The following is a 23,952-nucleotide window of genomic DNA, read 5'->3' on the forward strand; positions in this document are numbered from 1 at the left end:
GGGTTTGTCCATATTCGGTGCCTGGTGTTCCTACCAGTTTCATCCATAGTCCTGTGTGTGCAGGTCCATTAGCACAGTTTAGTTCAGTTTTCATGAAAAAATGGGCCCAACAGTCTCTTCGAATCTTGCATAGGTTAATGTAGATGAAGAAACTGGAGTCTCTCTGATGAATTATACTAGGTGAATTTGAGCTCCTCACAGATTAGGAAGGAAGAATATTACATGTGTCTTATCCCTCTTTACTGCCCAAGGACCTCTCTTGCCTCTTATTCCTTCATGCCTTTTCCACTTCTCTGGTTCCTGTCTTTTAAAGAATTCTGGACTGCTGGAGCAAATTTTATAAAATTGAGGGGTAAGGGGATATTGCTGTGGAGACTTGTTATCCTCTACAAGGAGAAAGAATTTGTAAGCGGATTTGAGACAGAAGGGGAGAGGCATGATTTTCCCATTCCTCCCCAGTGCCTAAGTTCAGATAGATAAAGGATTCAACCCTATCAAGTGGTGAATGACATCACCCCTCTACCTCCCCAAGAAACCCAAGCAGGCTCAGCATTTTGCAAAATACACCGAGGGTCAGCTTTCAGTTCAAAAAAGAAAGACTTGAAAAGAACAAAAAGCAATTTAATCCAAACCACTGCACAAAAAGAGAGCCCTTCAGTGAAAGGGTGAGAATATTGCTATTGACAGGGGTGGGGAGAAAACCTGCCAGTTTTCTTGATATATAATTATCAAGAATAATCAAATTGCCATGGATAAAGCCAGAAGAGATCCAAGCCTCCCTTTGGTCCTAGTGTAACGTTTCCCCAGATGGGCACAGCCCGTTCCCTCCTGGAGGAGCAGTGTCCAGGCAGCTTCCCCAGCCAGAACCTTTGCAGGGGGACGTTTTGGTTCTGGCCCGGAGCAGCGTTAGGTATTTGCTCTATAACTGGCTGACCCAAACAACCCAAAGTCAAATATCCCCTCAGTTGAGGAGAGTTGAATCCAACATATATCAGCTGAGTTCTCCCATGCCAGAAAACCTTTGGCTAAGCAGTTAGGACAGGTCTTACAGCAGAGCCAAAGAACTGGCTTTTAATTTTGTGGTTTCAACTCTATTTCAGAATTTAAACTGATAATCCTCCATCTTAATTTAAAAAGAAACCCTGCTGCCTCACTTAATCATGTCTTTAAACATACTTGGGCTAGATCTGCAGTGCCCTGGTGTCCTTCCCAGAGGGAAAGCCAGCGGTTCCAGCTCCTCAGGCTCATTCTCCAGGCGTCCCCAGGGGCCGTACGGCTGGCAGAGCCGTCTCTTGGGGTACCCTTTGCCTACCAGCTCTGCTGTGATGAGCCCCAGCTGCGACACCGGCTTCTTAGGGGCCCTGACAGCCAGCCAAATTTGGGGCAGATCTGGCGCTGCATGAAGAACAGGTTGAACTGGCTTTCAACATGACAGCCAGGACACAAAGGTGGATCGGGGCCAAATTCCCCCCACACTGAGCTGAGTGCAGCAAACACTTGGATCTTGATAAGCTCAATATCTTTATTCATTTTTCTTTCAAACTAACCTGTCCTGTTTTGCTTCATTCTTCTTTCATTTTTTCAAAATCAGATTTCATTTTTGTTTGTCTATCTGCCTCTGTCTTTCTCTTCATTGTTTTTTGTTTCCAACAACGGACTTACTAACGCTCCCTTCGTTGTTTACGGCATTCCTGACATTGCTTCACTGACCCATATTTTACCATAAACTATATCTTCTTTCTTTTTCTATTCATGCTGTATTTTTCCCCAAAATGCAATCCCTTCTGAGAACAACACGTTCCCCCGAAATCCCTTAAATGATGTAACAAATCATTCTTTGGAGATAGTTTGACCCAGGTGTGATGTCTTATCTGCTGCCATTAAAGCGCTGTTTGGCTTTAACATGATAAATCACAAGTTTGTGTTAAATAGGCTTGGGTTTAAGTTGGGATTCATCTCCCCTAGCAAAGGCAGGGATGCGTTGTCTTTCTTCATACCACTCTTATACTATTTTAAGATTATAATAATATATGCTTTTTCTCCCTTTGGTATTCCAAAGCACTAAGGTCTTGGCCATGTGTCTTTCCTCTGTACGCTTGATTTTATTGGGTAACGTTGAGAGGAACATAACCTTGGATGAGATTATTGTGAAAAAACCAAAAACAACCTTCCCCAACACCCCGCAAAAGAAAACCCTTATGGTTTTATTGTTCTGTCGAGGATTTATTGTCAAATTCCATTTCAGTGATTCCAGACATCATGATTAAAAAGTGGATGTGGGCTCAGAAAAATGACCCATTGTTATTTCGAGTCAATTGCTAACTCAAAATGTTCTCTGATAAGAATACCAAAAGGACTCCATGGAGTGGTGCTGGGATCTCTGTTACAGCATTGTGGCTCTGAGAGGGACATTCCGGGATGAATCTCATCCTACCAGCCCAGAGAGTAAGCAGGGCTCATTTCCTAGCAGGCTGGATTATGACTGAGCAAAAAGGTCAGTGAATCAATGGATAATCAATGCACCCTTATGCAATATTATACTAATGCTCTTTCCTGACTGACCGCTGCTGCTATTGATTTTAACAAGTTCAGTATTGTAGGGTGGGATGCATTCACTCTAACTTCACCTACCTGCAGTGCAAATGACTCATCTAACCTCTTTGGACACCTGTTTTAGAATGAGATGGCTCAAATCCTAGATGTGCTTATTTCTCTTCATTGATCATAAGAGGAGTCCAAACAGGTAGCTCAGATATGGCAGAGGGAGTGGACTAGATGATCTTTAAAGGACCTCAAAACATTCCGTGATTCCATGATACGAATTTCTACTCTGTAGAGTTTTGCATGTGGCCAGGTGAATCCCATTCAGACAGATTTCTCTTTGGTTTATGCTTGCTATTTTGCTGTTTTAATTGAAAAAAAGGAGAAGGATACTTCAGGAGGCTACAGAACATTACAAGTAAATAAGTTTTGCAACATCAAAGGCTATGGGTACGTTTTAGAGGCAAACCCACTTCAGCAGCAAGTTGGTAATATTCTGAATTACTTCATTAAGTCAATCCCATTTAAACAGTCATAGTCGCATATAATCATAGTACTTCAGTTTTATTCCTTAGAGCTTCAGGAAATAAACACAAATTGCCTAAATAAACAGAGGAACTATTCACCTTAGCTCCAGATGAAACTCTTGGATCGAACAAAGTTCCTTGTTGAAGACAACAACATTTTGCTGTTGATTTTAATGGCACCACTGTTTTAACAAAAAGTCTAATGTATCATACGTCATTATTTTAATGCAAGAGGAGGACATTTTGAGGGCTGTGTCCAAAAGCAGGCTGTAGACAACCAAAATTAAGATGTACTAACACCTCACTTTTATACACCTGTCTCCCCCAGAGTAGCACACAGGACCAGACTGGTATCCAAGCCAGCGTACATCATGCCAACCTTGTGCCAATCCATATGACAAATCCATAGCAGTAATACTCAAGTTTACAGCTGCCTGAAGCGAACTACTTCTGGCAGCAAGGGTGAGCTGTAATTTCCCCTTCATGTCCATCCGTTAGGCATGCAGAGCTCTAAGCGCCCTCTCTATGGAAGACCCTCTGGTCCTTTGTTCAAAGAAGAGAACATTCTTTCTCATGCAAAGGAGAAGGAGGAAGAGGAAGATGCCATTCTCTCTGCATCTTGCCCTTCTACTCCCCATTTTCTCTGTAGGGATAATCCAAGAGTCCAGCTGTCATCCCATGATCTGGGTGATTCAGGCTCAGCTCCCAGGATTTCAAATCACGGGTAAGATACACACAGGAAAAAAAAACAGTCTGGGGAAGAGGAGGACCAGAAGCCAGCGTTTTTCCTTCCAGTGAGTACGTCTGGGTTATGGAGTCATGCTTTTTCTCTGGTCCAACAAAGTTTGAGTTCTACTGGCAGAGTTTCTGAGGTTCAGCGGAGGGAAGGGCGAGCGCCAGAACTGTCTGGTAGCTAGATGACTTTCCTGGGAGACACACGAATTTCTGAAAGCAGCTCTCACTGCTTGGCCTAATGGTCTGAGTGCTAGGGAAAGGGTGGGGGACGGGACAGAAACTTTTCCCCTGGCTGTGTTTTAAAAGAAAGCGGTTGCTGCAGATGAATTTTACCTGAACCCTCTCCTGTCAGTATAAGGCATGGGCAAAGGCCTCGGCTCAGGGAAAGCTCTTCATGCATTTATAACCAGCAGTTGCGTGGCTCTGTCAAGACGGGAGCAGTCTGAGCGTGCTTTGAGAGAGTTGCGGGCACTTGAGGGGTCTTAAAGTTGGAGGGCACGGTACGCGGTTTTCTCTGAAGAGCAGCTGTCTGGAGGTGTTTAAAGTCGCCCCTAAAGATGAAGCGGGGGGCCCAGCAGGACCGGTGAAAACAGCTAGCCCCCGACGCAAGGCAGCGAGGCCGTCGGCACACTGTCGGAAAACCTCAGCAGATCCCTACGGGCACCGTTAGACATCTTCCTACCTTTAAAAAAACGATCGGCTCCCTGACGCCGTTTTACTTTCTGTCAGGGAACCGCCTGGGCCAGCAGCTCCCTGGGACCTGGGACCACGCATGCTCCCCCCCCCCCAGGGTGGCAGAGCAGGACCCGGCAGCCAGGACCCGTCTGAGGGGACGCGGACCCATGGGGCAGGGGCCGATGGCCCCCGGGGGGGCTGAGGTGGCGGGGGTGCTTTAGACGGCTGCCGCTGCGCTGCCAGCCGTGCCTTCCGTCGCCCACCCGGCGCTGGGGAGCCCACCGCTTGCCTTAGCCCCCCCGGGTGAAGGCTCACCCGCCTGACTCCTGTGTGTGTCTCGCCCTCAGATGGGCTTGGATTTCACCCTTGACGCATATTTGCAAAACACTTGCCACGAAATCCAACTCTCGCGTGCAATCTGAGCATCATTTGGGCCTGAGAGCGACCATCTCATCCGCCGGGAGATAGATTTAAACGTCCCCGAAGGGAAATGCGGCTTTCCTATTTGGAGGAAAGCTAGTCCCCGCGCTTCTCACGAGTAAAACCCTGACCATATATACCATATCGGGTGTCAAACTGACCCGCGACACTCGCAATGAAAACACCCTGCCCCACAAGCCAAGCTGCCTTCCCCGGACCCGTCAGCCACGGCAAGATGGTTTGCAGCTGTTTAGGGTGACTGCTCTGGGTGGTGTAACACCCATGTGGACACACCGCGTGGTGAACTCGGAATCTCAACATGACTTAAATGCTGTCTTCAGAGAAAATAAACTCCTCGGAAACATAAACAAAGACATTTATTACAAATAAAAATTCACATTCACATCATTAAATCTTATGAAGTATGAGGAGGTCATTTTGCAAATTGTGAAGCATCCGTGTGCACAAGGGCTGCCGTTTTCATCAGAACAGCTGCCTGGGACATGCATATATATGTCTGAATGTGCCAAGCCAAATATCCTTCTATCTACAAAGGTTTTGATTTGGCTGGTGACATCGTTCTGACACTTTTACAGTTTCATTTTCTCTGGATCTGGCAGTAGAGGCTCATAGAAAACCCCAAACCGAGAATCTGGAAAACAAAGACATTTCTGGTATTACTTGGCAGTTCTGGAAATCCCAGGATACAACCGATACACAGTGGGAACATTTTGTTTGCAAATGTCTTGGATTTACATGCAGGCTGAATCTGCTATGCAGAAGATCTTTCCCAATGTAATTCTTAAAGAACATGACTCTAGAATACAGCCATTTTAATGAAATCAGTATGTACCACAGGTAAGACTGCAGACATGACAGAAAACTTTCATTTGTTTAAAAGATGGATAGCCTCTGTTGGATGGGGAACCCTGTAACTCTGGGGGTTTAAAATACAGTTGTTAGCTGCAGTGGAGCAGCAAATACTGAGAAGTTCAAGAAATTCAGACAAAAATTCAATCTTTTATTTTCTAAGAAAATTGGAAGAACTTCCTTGATTTCATTGCATATTCTAAGGGTTGTTTCCCTTTGAAATCTCTTTTCTTTTCTACTGTCACTCTTTTTAATGTAAATATATATATAAAGGCATACGTGTATTATGTATACAGGCATACATCTATACACACTGTTTTGAGTGGCAAATGATCATGCAACAAATATTTTATATTTATTGATAACAGATTTGGGATAGAAAGACTGAGTCGACTAGAGAAGCTGTTGCTTGAAATATAAAATTCAGTAAGGTCACCTTCTGTAGTGGGAATTACTGGGGGAAATTCCACAGCTTGTGACAGACAGCTGGGGAGATCAGAAAGCTTCCTTCTGGATTTAAAATTAAGCAGTCTGTGAAGGTTTTTCACAAAAGTGGAAGGTATCCAATTGACAGTTATGAAGCCATGAACACCAGGATGCTTCATTTATTTAAGGAAGAGACAGCAGAGAACATACAAACACAGAGGTGTGTTTGTATACATGAGGGGATGGACTCACAGCTGGGATTAGCTGACAGAGCTTCCCTGACATACCACGCTCTCATTTTCACTTATGCCCAAGTGAACCTGGGCCCTTCTTCTCAGAATCATTTCCACTAATAGGGTGAGCTGAAACCATTAACACCCCACAAGTGGCATAAAGGAGCAGGCAGAGGGGGGGACGCTACAGAGGAGCACTTTTCCTTGTCCACTGCTTTTTATCTGGGGTTTTCCAGAGCACAGACATGGTTAAGCCTTTGCTTTGCAATTACTTGAGAAGTCATAATACGTTAGTATCTTTGGAAAGGCTAAATGTTTATCAAGTGTAAATTGCCAGCTGACAATTTGTACCAGCTGAGGCTCACATTGTTTATTCATGTTGTTTTCGAATCCTTTTATGATTGGGAGAGGCAGCCGCCACAGAAAATGCCAACTGGAGAACAGGGAAGAACGATGGCCCATGAACTAAAGGCTACAACTCATGTAACTGCAGTAACTAGAGCAAAGTGACTTGTAACTTACCTTCAGGATACAGACGCAATTTTATACTTCTGTTATATTTTTTAAAGGCCTTTTAATATTGGTGTATTTCACCTATTTTTTTCCCTCAAAGTCTACATATAGGCGAGAGACCTGACCCCCCACATATAGCACCTTAAATAACATGAAGCCTGTGCCAAATAAGAAGTTACTGGCCTGTCCTCTCCCAGTGCTGCAGCTGCGTAACTCTTCCCCGCTTACTATTATTTTCCTGGAAATGTATTTTTGAGTTGGGGCTTTTGCCCACTCTTCTACCACGAGGAGCAATCCTCTGCCAATGATGTTAAGAAGTTTTCACTTGGAATAACAGACTGAACTCTGCACAGCAATCTTCGTCATTTCTGCTTTTCCCTCAAACATCCACTGGCGGGGGGTGGGGGAGGAGAGAAACCACAGAGGAATAGTGAAAAGAAAGAAAATGACCGAAGAAAGCAACATGATGAAATCCCCTGTTTCTTTGTCATTTTCTCCTAATCAAAACCTATCATTCGTCAAGTAGCTGACTGGATAACCTCACTGTTTTTCCTCCTCTCTTCGGAGAAAATTTTGCATGTTATTCTTCAGTGTATGATGAAGCAATTAAAATAAAGAGCTCGCATACTCTGCTTTTTTTACACACAGGAATATATGGAGCAGCACAGGTGTGCACTCAGGCACATTCATGCACCATCTTGACAGCTAAATTGTGCCTCAGAATAATAATTTTGTACCATAATTTCTCCGTGATAAGAATATGCAGTTTACGGGCTAAGTTTCTTATGAGATTACTCTTTCCTCAAGAAAAGAAGGAAGAGAGGAGGAAAAGACTGGCTTTTCTGCCTCGTGCCTTCCTGGGGCTGGGTATCCGCACGCCCCCCTGTCCACGGGGCTCACTGTCAAGGCACAGCCTGACCCCAGGACTGTCAAATCTTTGCAGAAAAAGTCCCATGTGATACACTTACACAGGCAGCAGGGTGGTCTGATCCCACCTCAAGTTCACAGCTCGGCAGCCGCATACTGTTTATATGAAATACCAGTAAGATTATAGCTAAGGTGAGAGGTGGTTTTCCCTTGTCTATTAATTGAGCAAGCCAGGTGTTCTAATCCCATTCCCAGTGTATTTCTAAGTAGAACACATTGCTTGTCAGCTACTAAATATTTTAATGGTGTATACTGGTACCTCAATAACGGCCAGTCCAAAGGCAATGCCCATAATTATGAGCAGATGGTCTTTAAGGTATTTGACAATCACCTCTCCACAAGGCTGAAAAATAAGAAAAAAGTGATTAATTATATGTAAGCAATATTATCCTAAGGTTATTAGGAATGCATCCTCTAAAATAACTTCTCTCTCTTTCTCTTTCTCTCTGTGTTAAAGAAAGACTGTTTGAATTTACTCTGGCTTGTTGCTAACAAACACAATGAACACAGCTATACGTACCTTGTGCTCTGAGAAAGATATCTAGTCTTTGCCTTCCCAAATACGAAGATGAATTTAGTAGCTGACCATAAAAGGGTACAATTTTAAATGAAGACATATGGCTGTAATGCCTTATGTTTGTATGATTTTCAGTTGACAAGAAAAGAAGCTTTTATTCTTATTCAAAAGAAGCTTATTCACTTGATAAACATTTGCTGCTAGGAAAGAACCAATGCAGCAATGACCAGATCTGAAAGAGAACTTCAGTTTCCCGCTAACCTGATCTTTGGATTTGAAACTTCAAAGCTTATTATTAGAACTGGGCTCAACTAAAAATATTTGGATATAAAACCTAGCTTAAAAATTGATTTTGACAAATGTTTGGTGGTCTTGGGCTGGGGCTGGGAGGAAGAGAGTGATCATATCTGAAGTTCGATGCAGAGCTACTCTCCTTTTTAATAAATGCATACATCTGTTCTTATAATGACTACATCTTCTCCAGGCATTGACAACACTCCTTTTGCAAACTGTAGGGAAAGCCAAGTATGGCTTAAATCCATCAAAACTACAGTACTGTTCCAACAGTACAACTGCCTTCCCCCCAAATATAGTTATATCCTTTCACCATATTTCCTCCCTCACAATAAACACATGGGTCTTCTCCTTCTAGTCCTTCTAAAAAACCTCTCATTTAGGCTGACTCAGAACTGCACTGAATTTCAAATCTTTTTGCCTGGATCACAAGAGTTGAATGTCTTTACTAGCATCTAACACCACCATGAAATCCATTTGTTCATGTGAGCGATATCTTGCACCTGCAGTAATTTCACTGATGGCTTCTCATGTGTCCTTTGAGGGTTTGACTGAGGCCAAAAAGACATTAAAATGTAGCCAAAACAGCCTTTTTGTATACATCTTATTTCCAGATTGGGTTCTGGCATCCTCTACTTAACCAGACTGTTCCCTTGCTTTAAAACAGTATTTGCTTCTGTGGGACTACACAGGGAGGAAATTAGTGTTCGGGCAGGACCTGGCTAAGGAGCTGTGCATTTAGAAAAGTATACAAGCAGAATGGACATTTCCTAAAATCTGCTTTGTGCTAGGTGCAGATTAGCAAACTTTGTACCACCAGCATTCTAAAAATGTGCTAGTTTTCCACTTTTTTTTCTTTCGTATTTTTCTTTGTATGCATGGAGTCCAAATTTCCATATAAGGAGACAGACAAATCTTGAAATTAATTAATTGAGATCTCTGCTGCCCACCTACCAATTTCTGAGTATGCTTTCTTATTGCCTGTCACCAGACATTTTTGCCTTATTATTATATTAACCACCACAAGCTTTTCAAAAGGCTGTAGTTGTAGGAAATTACACTTTGAGTATGCTGCCATGAAGCCTACAATATGTAAGGTTTCCTTCCAGCAGATCCTGCAAAATGAGTGTGGGGTTTTTTATTAAAGGACTATAAAACCCCAAAGGTCTTGCATTTAATGTGTTTGGTTTTCAATATCCCTTAGCCATTTGAAAGCCTCTGAGTCAACGTGTCTACCACCAAAATGAGCCTGGATGGGAACATAACCTTCTGAGGGAGGAGTGAGAGCCAAAGGGTAGCTGACGTGCTGCTCTGACCCCGAGGCATACCCTGACCCCAAAGCCATAATAATTTTCACCCATAGTAACCATGCAGACTGCTGAGGTCTTAAGGGTACTACACTGCACAGCTAAAATAGAGGCATCCCAGGAAGAGGCAGCAGCAGCATATTTCATGCATGCACAGTAATTTCACCCCAGATTGCACAGGGGCAATACTGGCTAATGAAGTGAAGGCAAAACATTGCCTTTTCGGAAAGATACAGAACTTCTGACTGTGCCAGTCACCAAAGACAACCGTGAGTTAAAAACCTCTTTTTGGAAAGATGAGTGGAACTTTGTGTTCTTCTTACCGTTTTATAAACAAATCTGCCTTGAAAGGTGGTGCAGAGGTCTGTTGGTCGGTCCTCTAGTTCACATGCACAGGCTTTACTGCCACCAAAAGCAGCATTAAAATTTTTTCCCCAGTCTGCAGGTCCATTCAGCAAACCGCAGCACTCATTCTGCAAGAAAGGAAGAAATGGGCACATGAGGAAAAAAGTAATGATTTGCACTTCGAGATGAGTAAGCAAGGGAGCTGAGAGGAACAACGGAGGAGAAATTTCCTTTCATCTTTTCCCATGTGGAAGTTGTCGCAAATTTGTATGTCTCAAACAACCTTTACATTTCCATACCAGTTATAAGAATTTAGGTGCACAAGTTTAAAAAAAAAAAATGAAAAAAAGACCAGATTTTCAGTATACAAAACTCAAAAAACATTAATATACTATAAAAGTGCTAATTGTCAGTGCCAGAATGGAACTGCATCATGGAACAATGCTGAGTATAGTATTTTTTGAGAATCAAGTCTTCTTCCTGCAGGTTATACTTGCAGAAAGTAAGTAAAAGCTCCAGTAACATCCACATTTCACATCTTGAAAAGCCAGGCTGAAAACGTAAAATTCAGGCATGTAAAACTCTGAAATCTAGAAAAATAACCACCTTGAATGATGGTTAGCCCTTTAAATTAGAAATGGACTGAGGAGGCCAGGGCTCCATTTGGGGTTTGTGAAACTTAAACCAGGTGCAGTTTCACTTCATGTTCCACTTTATTCAAGCCACTAAAGCTCAGGGGTGCAGACTTGGGTTTGAGGTCCTCCCTGTTTTAAAAAGCAGCTGGAAATGTTCACATAATTTTGTATAAAAGCAAAGGCCGTGGGACATAATAAAGCAATGCTGGTCTATTTAAAAATTAATACAGTAATTATGGGATTTTTCATTTTGCTCACCCCTCAATCATCTCTCCAGGGAGCTGCTTATTATATCAGAAGAAATAAGCTGGCTCAGAAGCAGAGGACAGGGCTGGAGGTAGAATGGGGAAGGAGAAGTGGAAGTAATATAAGCCACCCAAATATAGTTCCTTGCTTCCTTTTCTTTCAGGCCAGCAGCCCTTAAAAATATAGGAATTCTTTAAGCCTACCCATCAAAGTCATCACGTGTTAGGGCCTAAAAAAACCCCAAACCAGCAGGTACCCACAGGTACTAGTGGGAGGGGTAGGGGTCTACACCGTCAATGGTATCAGTGAGATTCAAGGGCATTCTCTGTGTGATACCCAGGAGCAAGCTGGCACCAAGTGTCCACCTTCGGGGGTCCTGCAGGTGGGAGAAGCCAGGACAGGTATAAGCACAGTCAAAACAAACCTCTGTTTTATCATATTTTCTTCCCCCTTCTTACATAGTAAATTATGGCATTTAATGTCGTCATAGGAATAGGCTATTGCAAATGAAATACACTCCTGGAGTGCCTAATCCTGCCTTAGGAGTACTGGAGAGTTTTTAGCTGGGACAGAGTGAAGGAGCAATGTCCCTTCAGAAGGGAAAGCTGTAACAAAGGAGCAGGCAGCCTTCTCATGAAAGAGCTTAGCTAACTGTCAGTCTCACTTGCATGTTCTGTGTCCTTGCTCCGTTGCTCTTATGAACTCTATTGCACAAAGAAATGACCGCAGAAAGCCCAGGTCATATCGAGAGAGCAGAAGCCCCTTGTTTAGTGGTTTAATTTGCATTTAAGTCAGACACTTCCCCATCCCCGTGGAATGAAATTCAAATCTATGACAGAGTAAGCCATAAAATGAAGCACAGACAAATGCTAGAGATGGAACAGATAACAACAACCCCTATCCTTTGCTACATTTTAATTACCATTCTCTCAAACTTCTGGAAATTCTCTTGAAACACTTTAGATTCTTCTGTAGAGCCTTGCAATGAATTCACACTTGCCAGGAGAGTCTTGTTAAGGGATGCTTCAATCTGCAAGTCCAAATATTTTATTAGTTTTCAGGGTAGAAACAAAACTCTCGGAAGACATCAATGAAAATGCAGAATAATACTGTACCTGAGATCTGTACACTGCTCCTAAAATACCTCCTGTGACTTGAAGGATCAGGATCAGAAGCAGTCCAATAAAAAACTAGGAAGAAAACAGAAGGGGGAGAAAACTATAGTACTTTTGACCAAGACGATATGATTTCTTCTAAGTGAATGTCAAGCTTTCATGTGCTTGAAAAACCATGTGGGTAGAATGAACTGAAGTTCCAATCAGAGCCGCTCCAGTTATTCCTTCTCCGGTGACGAGAAAAGGGGGTGCTCGAGACAGAGTGTGCTCGGCTGGTGAACAAAACAAGGTGCACACCGGAGCAGTGCCACGATGGGCAGCGCGTAGGTGAGAGGCGTTGGGCAGGAGGACAGGGAGGACATTCTAGGAGGACCAGCAAAGGGAGCAACTGGGAATTTATGAAATTAAATGGGATAGGTAGTGGGGGAGGACTGGTGGAGGGAACTTTGGTGATGGTTGTATGGAAAAAAAGCTCGTGACATGCTCGGGGCTCTCTGGACCCTGTCTTCCTGTTGATGAGACCACCCATCATTTTTTCTGCGCTAGAATTCAGAAGGGGCTCAAGCACAAGGTAAGCGATGAAAACACATGATCATAATCAAGCATTTGGTTGAAAAAACAGCTCCCCATCTGCATTTGATGCTACTTGCAAGGACCTTATCCATCAAACGTAGCTGTGGCCTGTTAGAGGTAGCCAAATGTTTTTCTTTCCTACCAACAGCAGCATGCACCGGCTCTCCTTTATGGCACCACAGCACCCCAGAAACCCGAGGACCATAATGATGGAGCCCACGGCTATCAGCAGATCGACCCCTGCAAACAGGCTGCTGTCTATATTCAACTCCTGAAAAGAGAGGGGAAAAAAAATCTTTCAGCTACAAGAAGCTACTCCTAAAAACATCTGTATCCCCCCAAACAAGAGAATTACTTCATAACTCAAAAATAAACTGATTAGCAACCATGGAGAAATTCTGACCCATAAATAAACAAACCTCTAATGCCCCCTTCTTAAACATTTTGTTGGGGAGCTCGGTGGAACCTGGCTTTTCACAGTCTTTGTCTCTGCACAAGATGAAAGTCACTTTTACAGAGTAAATAAAGATCTCTTGTCTTTAAAGTGCCTTTCAGTTAGTTTTCAGTCGATGAATCTTTGCTTTTTTACTGGAAGTAGCAAAATTGATTATCTCAAAATGTCTCCTACATTAACCAAATGTTAAAGAAACAAAACCTCTGTTTGTCATTAGAAGGCCAGGAACATACTCTGTGGCTGTTCCTGAGAGAACACTTCTCAGAGCAATGCTGGATATACTAAAGAAATAGTTAGACGTATTTTCCAAAGCAGCTTGCTTTTTTTTAGGCATGATCTCTAATATTACCCTCAGAGATGAGGACTGCATTTTGATGTGTGGGACATTCAACTAAACAATTCATATACCTCAATATTATTAAATATAAAATTATTCAGTTCCCACAGGACTGACTAAGGCCAAAGGCCAAAATAGAGAAAAATGTTCAAAGAATATTTTCCAGTGTGGCTGGTGCCAAGATTAGCAAAAATGTCTGGAAGTTGTCACATTTATCTTCTGATGGAAATTGCAAAGGTATATAGACAAGTATAATTTGAAGAATGTGTTGTTCTTTCCCCTTCCAAGTTGGACTGAACCTCCTGTTATTTATTCTTAGAAAGCTCTATTCATCTACAGCCAAATCCTTATGGTCTGTTCAATTATTACTCAGGCAAAATATACATTGGTTTTGAATGGGAACTTTGCCTGCCTACAGGCAAAAATGCGAGAAAATGCTTTCAGTTTTGGTCCCTACTCTTAATTCACAGTTTTGGGGGAGTACTCAGTGTCACTTCAGGAAACCAATTTGGGACACACTTTTCTGAATAGGAAATCTCTCAAAAAATAGGAAAGGATAACAGTGGTTATGGTTTTCAAAGCTCCGTTGTACCACCTGAGCCGTCACACAGCAGATGCTCAACTAGCAAGCATGGCAATTTTAGCTTCTTGTAAAATGTTGGTTGAGGAGTGAAAGTTGTCATTCTTTCTCTTCCACAGCAGAGAATGGCAGCGCTCTCCACCATGATGTAATTTACCCCATGGCACAACATCATCGTGAACTGAGTTCTGTTGCATCCATCTGGGACCGGCTAAGGGCAACAGCGTCATCAGCCACATGGCAGGAAAGCTATCTTATCTCCACCAACTTTTCATTCCCAGGTGGGAAATACTGACTTAAAAATTGTTGTTATTGACTGACAGACTTCAGCAGAGCAGCAGAGGAGTGATCTGAAGCTTTGCAACTTAATCTATACCAAAGGCTCAGTCTGAAAGCTGAAAAAAATGCTTCTGTGTCATACCTGGCCATTTTTTCACTTCCATCGCCAGAAAGCCTTTTTGGAAATAGAAGTATGTGAGTTAAATTTTCAAATTCATTTACATCTCCATGACCCAAATTCACAAGAAGAAATACACTGCTTAAACCTTAGAGTCAGATTGTTCTTCCTGTTAGTATAACAAAGCACCAACATACAAAGATTACACGGTGCCTTTCAGAGAAGCATCTACGAGCTGTGAAATCAGCTTCACTCAAGGGTGGCTGAAAGCATGCTGCGAGTCAGGGACCAGTGCCACTGGGAGCATGCTTGGCAAAAGGCTGGCATGGCCCACGGGGCCAAAGGGCCTTTGCACCAACAGGTCCAGCCTCTGCTGCATGTCTGCAAGACCGAGGGTTCCTCAAAATTCTATTTCCCCTAGCTTTGCAGGAAAGAAAAGGTATAAAGTCCGAAGTAATTTAATAACCCAGATAAAATCCGGGAAGGGAACTCAGGGACTTTCTTCCCCACTCCAGGAGGGCTGTTAGGACATTTTAATCCTAAAAGTAAAGATTCTGGGGTCTCTAAAACTCTTTCTATATAAACATGAGGGGAAAAGGATAAGGTTTTTTTAAGGAGCCACTGAAAATAGAAATGAAAAATCCTTGCTCCCTTTCAAAGTGACAGTTACTGGGGAAATAAAAATTGTGTTTTTCCAGATAGTGAGAAAGGTACAAATATTCCCTACAAACATATGGAAGTAACTGCAGGAATATATATGACTATACTATTCTAATAGGGAAAGACATCGAAAAGTCTAGGAGCCACATGGCTCCTCATTATTCTAACACTGAAATCAGTAACAAAACCATCATTCATTTTCATTAGAGGAGAGAGAGAGACATGTTGCCCAACAGAAATCAGTGTGCATCTGCAAGAACCTACATTAATAACACTAGAAGACACTTCTTGTAGTCACATGTCTGTGCTTACGTCAATCACTTTATCTGACTACCTGCACCATCTTGTTTAATCTTAAACATCATAAAATGCATTAATCTTTACCGACAAAAAACACCTCAACAAAAACATAACAAATTTGTGGAAATGAAGATGGGTAATGAAAGTATTATGCAGTAGCTTCCACGTTTTACATGGTTCTGGTATGACTGCATACATTTACCTGCTGAACATCTTTGCTAACACGTATCCATACAGAGACTCCCAATATAACGGAGCCACACACCTGCAGGAGAAAATAAAGAACATTTAGGAAGATCAGAAATTTTAGATTAACGTTCAGCATCCAAATTGCACCAGATGCTGGCCAAAATTCTGAAATCATTTGTTTGGCAAAGTGAAAGAAACATGAATTGCTGGAGCATAGAATATTGATTCATATCCAGGAAACTTCATAAGGGTAGTTAAATCTTCAGTTATGCACCAGATCCCTGATGTTTCTACCTCAGAGGACTCTGCATTTCCTTGATGATTTATACATGTGGTTGGGAAGCACACAGAAATTCTGTCAGATGAGGGAGGAATATGAATTGCTATTGTATGTATATAACATGGCTGTAAAGCACATTGTTTCTTGTATAATGGAAACACATGAGATTTGATAAGGGATGTTTGTATAAATGTTGTTTCTAGAAATATTCAGGACACACATCTAGAGACATATTCTTTATGTTAAAACTCTCAGGAAAAGTTCTAAATAAAGTCTTTCTGCTGTTTCTATTGCAACAGTATCTGGCTGGCCATCTCCAGTCTTTAGAATATTCCTCCTATAAAATGCCTATAGTTATTCTTTCCATTACATTTTTACAGGAAACAACCATACTCAGCCATGTACATGTGAAAGTTGGACTGGGGTGACTTGCTATAAGGTGTTGAAGTCAGGGCAGATGAATCTCAGGTCCAGACACATTCCTTAATCACTAGTTGGGCTCCTGTTTCGTTGATCGTTGAGGTACCATTCCACTATGCATCACTCTATTCCTAACCTTGTCCGTGATGATTCTTACACAGAATTTCTCTTTATTAAGTGTTGGAGACAGGTAATTAAGAGACTAATCAGGTGTAAGGACTGAGGACTGAGACGACTGGTAGGAAAGAATGATCACTGAGGGCCAGAGACTAGTCAGATTTAGAATTGTCTTCCTGTATGTCATTAATACTGAAGTCATAAATGGCCCTGAAATGTTGTTATGAGCTTCCCATGAAGACTGGGACTATTCCTAACTGTTTAAAATTAAGAGAGATACTTTTTATATGTTTTAGATAATTTTTCTTAAAAAATACTTTCCCTGCAAAAGGTTTCATCTAATATTCAGCATCAAAGACTATAACGACTTTAGCAGATTATTTAATATGGAACAGAGCCAGCACTCGGACATGAGTACCACACATTTTCCTGCTCTAAGTAAAGTTCCTATAAGTACATTTGAAACATGAAAAGGAAAGTTGTACAATCGATGACAGCTATATCATGTTATCAAATTTAACTAGAACTCCCCACTGAAACCTTCTGAATCCCACCGAATCTGTCTAGAAACTGCTGGTATCATATGACTCTATATTTGGGTCTTGTTCAGCAGCACTATGTGAGCCATGTGGCTATGCACCAGACAACATGGGCTTGCTAATGTGAAAATTTCCACTGAAGTAGCTATTGCTACAAATCCAAACAGAATTTGGCCCACTGCCTTATTTGTTACATAGGACCTCCCATAAAAATACAGCACAGTAGTAGAAGTAAATATAGCTGAATGTACAGGAGCTTACCAGTCAGATGGGAATGCTACAATGTTTATTTCCTCCCTTCAAAAAAGAAACATCATTTATAAATCAAAATTTTTAGTAAAGTGTATATGTTTTAATTGTAAAAATAGAGTTGGTTTAGGCTGAAAAAAAATGCTCCGTTTCAGTAAAATCTTAATGTTTTGTTTCTGTTTATGTTCGTAATATACGAAGTGTACAAGAACATGCAAAGAAAGTTTTGAAATAACAAATCAAAATGGTCTGTTCCCAAAGAGTCAAAGTCAAACATTTCAAGTTTGCTGGAACACTCAATCCTAATTATTAAGTTTCCTTAAAATAAAGTTTTGATAAAAGAAACTTGCATTTCAGGAAATTTTCAGTTTTAATGAACCAGTATTTTCCAATGGAATAAAAAGAGCTTTGAAAAGATCCTCACCCATTTTCCCAAAACTGGGTGGCTATCATAGTTTTGCCTCGACCCGTGACCAAGAAGCAGTGACGTCATCACGGTCTCATAAACTGACCAGGAACAGGACTGTTGTCCCTCAAATTCAATTGGTCTTTCTCTTCTCAAGCCCTTCAGTCTTGGTGTGATGAAGAAATACATACTAGTTAAATTAGTATCACCTCAGATGAGCCTGCCCTGACTCTGGACCAGCAGTGTATCAAGACTCTGCACTTCCCAGACATGGAAAAACCAATCCTATGGGGAATTCCCTCTCCTGGCACACACTTTTTAAGCAACCACTTTCAGGGTATCATGAGGAGCATTCTACAAGTTTGCTCCTGTTCAGGAAAACATTTGGCTGGAATACTTCCTTGAGATACCTGAAATTAGGAGTGCTAGGAAGGTCCTACAGACAATGCGGCCTATGGCTCAGCATACCTGCTAAGTTTGCGTTGCTACTTTCAGGGATCGAGATGTTCAGAGGTAAGGTATGGGGAAGCGGCCCCTTTCGTTGTAGATGGGACTGCAAGTCTGGTATCAACAACTGATGAAAGGTTGCTCTGTCACTCATCAGGTTGCCTCAAACTAGGATCAGACATCAATATTTAGCAGGGAAAAAAAATGGTAGTTCTACTATTTTGCATGACGTGGAGTAGCAGAAGCTGACAGAATGAGGGCAGCAGCTGAGACTGGATATCCTGCAAGCTCTGAAGAAGGGAAAGAGGAAAAGTCTGACCTATGTATCAGGTTTAATGCAGAAAACTGACTTAAGGATTAACTTAAGGACTATTAAAAGCTCCATATAGGCACCCAGCTCTTCACATGCCTATGCTCAGCTTTCTTTCACCAGGAGGCAACACTGCAGGGACACGCTGGAGCCCAGCATGGGGCTCACGGGGCTGTAGATTCCCAGAGGGCACACGGCATGTACTGCAGCCAGAGCCACTTTGGAGAGCTAGCTTAGACTATTCCAGGGCTTGCTTACTTAGTGCTATGCTGTAAGAGCTGCTTAGAAAAAGGCATCAGAAGGCTGGAAAGCCCACTCCCAAGTTCCCCAAGAGGGGACACTCCCAGAGAGATTGCAAAGGGCTTAAAATGAAAGGGCGCCAAGTAAATACGCAGCCGTTGCTCTTACCTAATTAAGGTTAAAGTCACCTTCATTTCCCACTATCAGTTTAATTTTCCACTTTCCAACTGCCTTGTGCACCAGGGAGAGCAGCTGTGGGACCAGTGGCTGTAAAGACGTCACTGATCCCTGTACTTTGCTGCAGCAATTTAATGATTTCCAGCACTTAGACACAGGAATGTGAATCAAAGAATTCAGCTTCATTGTACTCTGTCAGCCCTTATTCCTGTTTGCACCACGTCTGTTCTTCTCTATCTTGGTAGTGCTAAACACCTTCCTTTAAAATGAGTAACTATAGCTGCATTCCTGTCCTCCTCTGTCCCATCCAGGCAGTCACATGCACAGCAAATGCTCTCAGCATATTCTTCCCCAGAATAGAGTACAGATTTTCCTACCTTTGGCATAAAGATAGGTTTGGGAAGTTTGTTCCATGCCTGATTGTTTCCTGAGCTTTCAAGACTCTCCCAGGATCGCATCCTGTGTTTTTTCGTAGGAAACCCATGCTGTCACTGGAGGCTTAGGCACAGGGCATTATTCACATGTTTGTTCCAGAAGTAGTTTGGAGCTTTTCTAATGCTCGGCTGAGACATTTGCCTATGTCTTAGCTTACAGTAAATACAGATGAATGTGAACAGGAAAAACTTCCTGAGGGGCAGGAATTCCGAGTCAAAAACTTACAGACTCTTTTAAGTACCGTTGCAGAAAAACTTCAACACAGATGTCAGATATCTTCAATCTGCCTTGATGGAGGTGGAGGAAGAAGAGGGGGGAGGCAGTCCAAACCATCTCTGGCCTGTTAGGAATTTCTTTGTGAGGTTCAGAAGCGATCAAAGAATTTTGCTAATTCTTGTCATTTTGGCTAGCCACAAATTTTCCAAGGCTACTGTTTGTGGTCCCTTTTGAATGGTATCACCTTTTCACTTGAAAAAAATCCCTTGAGGCAAAGCCCATATTGTGGCTAGTAGTTCCGCTTCTGGTTTCAGTGAACCTCTGGTGAACCTGACAAATCTCTGTCGGGAAAGCTGACAGTGAGGTTGAACCATGCGAGAAATGTTCTTTAACTCAAACCTTTCCAGAGCTTCCAGGACCTGAAATTCTTGCAAACCAGCTGAGGTATGATAAATAGATAAATACGGTTCAAACGACACCCAGAAACCTCCCTGCCATCCTGTGCTGTGTTTGCCTTGGTACAGCTATTGGCAGTACTGCCAGCCCATACCATCTTACAAACATTTACTGTCTACCATCAGAAACTAATTATGACACTGAACATAAAGCAAAGAACCACAAAGAAGGATATGAAAACCATTTAACAATTAGGAGGCTAAAAATACAAGTGAATTTTCTGTATCTCCTGCTGCAACTACATTTTCAGGATTATGCCATTTGGAGGCAAGCAGCAGACAATAAAAGCAAGAGAACAATGCATTGTTCACAGTGGAGAGCCTGTTATCTTCTGACTGAAGTAAGCGATGTCCCTTGACGTGAGGGGCACGATACAGGCAGGGAGACAGACTCATTGCTGGTCTACTTTTGAATGTGGAAGGAAAGCTATTTTGAAGGAAAAAGACAAAGGGAAGGGCAAAAGTTAAACATATTCTCCCCTCCCTGATTTAGGACTGTACTCTGGTTCCACTTATACTCTATTTTCTTTACAATTCCTTCAACTACAGCATTCAGATAATGTTGAACACATTTCATGCATCACTAATAACAATTTAAACACCAACTTACTTACCCAAAATAAGAAGTTGAAGATGAACATGGAGTATTTCATGCAGCTGCTTACACCCGCCATTTTCAACGAGCTGAGACAAAAACGAGCACTGCAGAAGAAGCTTCCTAAGAGTTTGACCTCAATAAAAAACTTGTTCCTGCGTCTTCGGAAAACCTCTCAAACCACGTCAAATACACTGTGCTCTGCTACTGAAAGCAAAAATTGTGACCAAGGCATCAACAATTATTTAAATAGTTCCTGTACAACGGGTAAATATTAACCAGAGCATTGGGGAAGCACTACCAGGTGTTATCACTGAGTCTCCAGACTCTTATTGCATCTTTGTGGTTTGTACTTTTCTATCATCATGTTAGTCCTGTCAGTCCTGTCCTACACCTTGAAAGTAAATAGATAATGCAGCAGAAGTCATAGTTTCAAGAGAAAGGGAAGTGAGCATAAAAACATTTCACAGACCTGCTTTCAAGAGGTGCAAATGATTGCATTTCTTAATGCTTTTAAGTCACAGGGTTTACTCTTTCATTACCCACTGGTCATTGCCAACATTCATTCGGTCATGTTCACCTTCCCACTCCAGACATTCAACTGGCGTGAAGGGCTGGGTCTGTGTTATCGTGGCAGAGGAGGGGTAAGGAACGTGCCACCATTTTCTCCCTCTCGGTGTCTGCCTCAGATCATTTTGCTCTTCCTCACCAAATCAAGACCCCGGGAACCTGGGCACTGTGGTGCACAAAACGTCCTGCTGTGCAGGTTTCCAAAAGTGTTGTGAAACCCAGCATAGCAATCAGGGTTTCTGTGTCCGATGGAGGATACCTCTCAGCAACAGGAGCTAGATTCGTCCCAGAAGACAAGGCAATAAACCTGTTTCATTAGTTTTGTTTTATGTCTTGTTTGTTTTCTTTTGTTCTCCTCAGACTAGGAATCCTGAGGGGAAGATAAAGGTATCATTGCTCTGTTTTTTCTATCAATCAGCCCATTTTCTGGAGAAGCCCCGTATAGCAGTCCTTGGAGGGATGAGGGTCAGACACAGGTTCCCCTGAGTTCATCATAAAAAAGCAGCTTTATTTTGCAGGTGAGCACAAAGGATTTAAATGTGAGAGATTAAGGACATGCTGGACTGAACTGATTTATGAAGCCCCCTTGGCCTAAGCCCATTTTTCAGTCTTCATTGTCTGTTCACATTCTTCAATTCTGCTGTCTATATTTGGAAAAAAAAAGGGAAGTGTTAGTATATAACACACCTGTAGATGGTGACAAAAAGATGTAACTTAGAGCCTGGATTTGTAGGATCCACAAAAAAATAATCTACTTGACATTGAAAACAACTTCCTCTAGCTACTCTCTAAAACAGCTTTTAATGAAGGTGTGATGTTGTAATCTCTCCATTTACTTTCACTAATTATATTTAAACAGACACAACCATTCCTATTTTTATGAGTGGCTCTATACCTGCCTTTGCCTTTCTGGGCTCTTTGCTGCAGTAATGCTATTTTTTCTAACTCTAGGAGATCGGCTGTCTGACTAGCTTATTTCGCAATATCCACCCTGAATCTGAGAATGTTCCTAAAAATAATTGTGCTCATGAAATACAGATTTTGTAAGGATTGGGAGAAACAACTGTGTGGTATGGTTTAGATCTAAAGCACTCAACAAATAAGTAAGTTGAGAAATGTGGGTGTCTTTATGGAGGGATGCCATAGCCACAGATGAATCATGAGAAAAGTTTAAAGGGCCATATAAAATTGTATGAAAAGGACCATGAAGGGTAATAAGAGAATCACAGATGACACAGGATTTGAAGAGATAAGTCTGCAATCAGACCATGCAATTGCAGTAAACTAAGTTTATTATAAGTGCAGTTCGGAAATAGCGTTTTGTACCCCAAACTAGACAGCTATAAATCTTCACGCGCAGTAGATACTCGTTAAAGGAGGCTTGAGCTGTAGCACTGTTGTCTGTGAGATGCTTAGCCCAGTCATTCAGTCAGGGGTGTCTGAGGGAAACTGTGCTAGGGCAGTAATAATATAGGGAGCAAGTGTGAGCATACACACACTGGCCCTTTGAAAAAGGCCGGTGTGCAAGGACCTTTCACGCACAAGAGGTCCAATCCCTCTTCGCCTCCCTGTTTTCCTTCACAGCAGTCTCAGATTTTGGGCAGGCAAGGGTCTGTGCCAGCAATGCCCCGGCGTGACTCCCAGAGCCTTTTAAATATGCCTATTGAACATTAACCTCAAGCAAGCTCTGCTAAGATCCCCGTTCTTCCTAAACTTTGAAAAATCTACCTGCATTTTAAATGTTTACTGATCTCTTTGGAAAAAGCAAAAATAGACTTTCCTAGAACTCAATAGATGCTCTTTTTCTCGGATGGCAAATAGAAAGTAATGTCAAAGTTAAATATATTTCCTAGTGGGTTTCTAACATGCTAAATATGGCTACTGAAGAGAAACTCAGTATCTGAATTGACTCCAATTCCTACATGTTTTATATCTATATGTAATGGTATCCAAAGTAGAAGTATGTCATCTAAGATTAAAAGCAAACAAGCACTTTCCATTAAGTGACAGATTTTCAGGTTAAATCTTCTCTATGAGTTGGTGATTTCTTATTTCCTGGCTACAGAGTGCTTTTTTGTATGTCTTGGAGAAGGGGAAAGCCACAATTATGGCACAGATCATGTTTGCAGTTGTACCTACAAGGATGAAGGTCATGCAGATAATTGCAGAGCCTTAGGAATGACAGCACAGGCATGAGAAATTTTGCTGCTATTTGTCTGCATGTAAAATTGCTCCCATTACCCCTCCACTAACTGTTTAGATAATCAGCTATGCTCTACCAATAACAAAGCCTGTGCCACAAGCTGCTTAAAAGCTTTTCTCAATAAAGAATTTGTAAAACCCCATTCACTTACTGCTCCTCCCTACAGATCAGAAGAGGAGGATTATCAGCGCACAGCCTGGGTGCAGCGCAGGGTGCGAGCCTCTCACACAGCACACACAGTTCCACATCACAACATGTGAGCTCTGACGACATGCTGACTTTGCCCTCTGTGTCACACAAGAAACCAGAGAGGGAGAGGCATATTTTGGCAGAAAAAAATGCCAGTACACCTGTAATGAACCTGGAGTAAAGCATCTCCCCTTTGACACTTCCCAAGCAGCTACAGTTGGTTTTATAGTGCTTTTATCTTCCTTCTCCTCCCAGCCTTCCCTCGCTCTGAGTCTTTTTTTTATTTTT

At 42.1% G+C, this 23,952-nt stretch overlaps 1 protein-coding gene across 1 annotated transcript; it reads right to left on the bottom strand.

The window, feature by feature from the left end:
• Positions 1-5,336: 5,336 nt before the first annotated feature.
• On the bottom strand, positions 5,337-21,048 carry TSPAN8 (tetraspanin 8). Its single transcript, XM_049792077.1, has 8 exons — positions 20,722-21,048; positions 15,830-15,892; positions 13,042-13,170; positions 12,327-12,401; positions 12,134-12,241; positions 10,309-10,458; positions 8,127-8,210; positions 5,337-5,550 (listed from the first exon to the last, which is right to left on the bottom strand). Exons 1-8 carry the CDS (start codon positions 20,779-20,781, stop codon positions 5,497-5,499), a joined length of 723 nt encoding a protein of 240 aa, XP_049648034.1. The 5' UTR covers positions 20,782-21,048; the 3' UTR covers positions 5,337-5,496.
• Between the last annotated feature and the right edge of the window lie 2,904 nt (positions 21,049-23,952).

This window comes from Accipiter gentilis, chromosome 34 (assembly GCF_929443795.1).
Source record: "Accipiter gentilis chromosome 34, bAccGen1.1, whole genome shotgun sequence".
In the NCBI taxonomy this organism is placed as follows: domain Eukaryota; kingdom Metazoa; phylum Chordata; class Aves; order Accipitriformes; family Accipitridae; genus Astur; species Astur gentilis.

What these genes read in the sequence shown, in the direction of transcription:
- TSPAN8 (XM_049792077.1), bottom strand. Translation starts at nt 20,781, where the DNA reads ATGGCGGGTGTAAGCAGCTGCATGAAATACTCCATGTTCATCTTCAAC. An exon ending in TTAGCAAAGATGTTCAGCAG is followed by an intron (nt 13,171 to 15,829) that starts GTAAATGTATGC and finishes CTCTCTTTTCAG; the next exon opens with GAGTTGAATATAGACAGCAG. An exon ending in GAGCAGTGTACAGATCTCAG is followed by an intron (nt 12,242 to 12,326) that starts GTACAGTATTAT and finishes TTGGACTTGCAG; the next exon opens with ATTGAAGCATCCCTTAACAA.